General features: G+C 30.0%; 1 protein-coding gene across 1 annotated transcript; it reads left to right on the top strand.

The window, feature by feature from the left end:
- Window positions 1-369: 369 nt before the first annotated feature.
- LOC112690875 (DNA-directed RNA polymerase II subunit Rpb4) lies at window positions 370-1,089 on the top strand. The gene is made up of 2 exons (XM_025564979.1): window positions 370-631; window positions 700-1,089. The coding sequence occupies exons 1-2, from the start codon at window positions 536-538 to the stop codon at window positions 1,018-1,020; spliced, it is 417 nt and encodes a 138-aa protein (XP_025420764.1). The 5' UTR covers window positions 370-535; the 3' UTR covers window positions 1,021-1,089.
- Window positions 1,090-2,959: the final 1,870 nt, after the last annotated feature.

The raw sequence follows: 2,959 nt of genomic DNA, 5'->3' as shown, positions 1-2,959 counted from the left end.
TGCTCGCGTGTAAAATGGGTATAAATATTATTTAAACTTGATGTGTATAAGCTACCAATTGTTTTATACGTGTGAAGCGCTAAAAAATACGTTTTATTGTGCACGGTATACCGTCATAACGTTTGCCGTATTTCAACATCACATTTTTGAGTGTTACATTATTGCCATATAGTAGTCATATGCGTAGTAATACTACAGTATACCAAGTGAATACCGAAAATAGCAATATATTTTACCTGTGCCAGTTACTTTTAAACGGAGTTCGCGACACCACCGCCATAATTGGTTTTTTGGCTGGCCTGGCTACACTGTAGAGTTCCAACCGATATAGATAGTTAAACACCGTTATCGCTTATCGTTCTCTGATTGTGTTCGTTGCTTACGTTTCGGCGGTTGATAACAAGCCCGTTGAAAACTCAACACGGTCTCCATATCCGATATTGTCTACGTTCGTATTCTTTGGGCAGAACAACGGCTTTGTTACCATTTGATACCAACTCCGCAGGCAGCCCATCCGCCTTAACGTTTCGTCGGTATGACGCAGCACATGAACGCGGCCGTCGACGAAGACTCTGCGCTGTTGCAGTTTCCCAAAGAATTCGAAAACGCCGAGACGTTACTTATTTCCGAAGTAATAAAACACCGACCACTCGACCATATTCGTGCCACTGGTCTAATGATTATTGTTTTCGCTTTCAGGTGAACATGTTGTTGAAATTCCGCAAGAACCAAAACGAAAGCGCTGAGGAAGAACAAGAATTCTCTGAAGTATTCAACAAAACCCTTACATACACAGAACAGTGTTCCAAGTTCAAGAACAAAGAAACCATTGTTGCCGTGAGAAATTTACTGGCCAATAAGAAATTACACAAGTTTGAATTGGCGTCGATCGGTAATTTATGTCCACAACTGGCCGATGAGGCTAAATCACTTATACCCAGTTTAGAAGGAAGATTTGATGACGATGAACTACAACAAATTCTTGATGACATACAAGCTAAATTAAGTATTCAATATTAGTAATGTGTATTTATTTGCCAATATTATAAAATTGTGTAAATTAAATTTTATATGGTTTTTATAAACAAACTTTCTAATTTAAATTATTTGTATATTTTCCTGTATAGTCTTTATGGCTTATTAATCATCAATTGTAATTTTATATGTTTTATAATATGACAATATAAAAATAATATATTATATATAAATTACTTATAAATAATTATTGCTAATCGTTGCTTCTCTAACTTATTTGAAGTTAGAAAAGTAGCACATGTGCTACATCTGGGATAGCCAATAATATATGATTCTTTTTACAACTAAATGTTTTATGAGCATTTTAATAGTTTTGATTATGTACATTGATTATATAATTGTATATGAGTTAAAACACTTATAACTAAATATAGAAGTGTAAGAATTTATTGAATTATTTAAAATAAGAATAAACGGCTCAATTTATTTAAGTTTGCAATAAGTATTTTTTAGTTATTTAGACTTGCATTCACAATAATTCAAAACGTCTTTACATTTAACAGATTATTCTATCAATTTTTTTAATTATTCGACCAATTAAGTAAATTATATTTAATAAAAATAGTTCATTCTACTTTCCATAAATATTTATCAATTTACATTTATTCAAGAGTAATTTAGATGATGAAATTAAATAATTATTAGTAATAATTATTATTGATAACTATGTTTTAAAATATTATATTCTCATTAAATTATTTTAATAAATTTTACGCTAAATTATTGTTTGGTTATATTTTAATTATATTATGTTAATCTAAAAATGCATATACTTTTTTTTTTATATAATTTATAGAGTAGTTTATGTAAATTATAATAATTTAAAAAAAATTAGTAATCTTATATATTTTATAATTTTTGCATACTACTGAAAATATAGATGCATAAAAATAAAAAAATAAAATGTTATTACACTGTTATGTGCCGATTGCTGTTTACCATTTAGTGCAATGAGAGTAGAGCACAATCAATTGAGCAGCTTCTTAATAAATATATTCATTTGATAGGTATGAAATAATGAATTTAAAATAATAACCTTATTGTAAATAATTCTATGTCCAAAACATTTAATTTATGAAGTAGGTATACTAACGTGAAGGTGCTTGCTTCGGTTAGACTAAAACACAGGCCCGTCGCTAAGGTACAAGCAAGCTATGCGTTGCTTTAGGGCGGCATAACATTTTAAAGAAATTAGGCGGCAAATTGTAATATTAAAAATTCCAAAAAAGACAGCAACTTAAATCAACACATTTATAAAAAAAATTTCGATCGTAATATTATGCATGTTACTATCCAATTTAGTATCTTAAGAGCAACACTAAAATTTTCGCTTTAGGGAGGAAAATATCTTACGACGGGCCTGCTAAAACACATCTTATTATAGGCATTGATTATTGAATATTCTAAAGTTAATTTTATAATCAATGCTATGGGTCTGTTCAGAACCCCCTTTTAAAGCCCTATCTCGTGTGAACTCCTCATTGTTCGTTTTCTCATGACAATCAATACAGTATTTGACTAATGGTATTCAATTGTATTAATTAATAATTAATTTTATTTTAATGGATTTAAATTAGTTATAATTATTTCTGTACACCCAATGAATTATTTATTAAATAATTGGCCTTGCGACTTCTGCCATTTGCATGTCTTATACTTAATCTATAATAGATCATCCTATGATTTGTATTTGTGTATCACTTTAATCATTAGTTGTGGTACTCAAATCTTTCACGTTAAAAATATCCTTCAAATTTACACCTTTGATAAGGCTTCCCTTTGTGTCTTAGGGCCCCGATATTAGACATCACCATTCAGTGGTGGCCTGGGTACATTTTTTTTGTCGGCTGAAATATAAAAGGTCCCCTCACCAATGAGGCCAATAGCAAATAGTAATGTGACTTTTTACAGTTTTACATTTTTA

This window comes from Sipha flava, unplaced genomic scaffold (assembly GCF_003268045.1).
Source record: "Sipha flava isolate LNK unplaced genomic scaffold, YSA_version1 524_pilon_pilon, whole genome shotgun sequence".
Taxonomy (NCBI): domain Eukaryota; kingdom Metazoa; phylum Arthropoda; class Insecta; order Hemiptera; family Aphididae; genus Sipha; species Sipha flava.
This window is presented reverse-complemented; position numbering and strand designations above follow the sequence as displayed.

Coding starts and splice junctions, on each gene's coding strand:
- LOC112690875 (XM_025564979.1), top strand. CDS start 536: ATGACGCAGCACATGAACGCGGCCGTCGACGAAGACTCTGCGCTGTTG. Junction 632..699: donor AGACGTTACTTATTTCCGAA/GTAATAAAACAC, acceptor TTTCGCTTTCAG/GTGAACATGTTGTTGAAATT.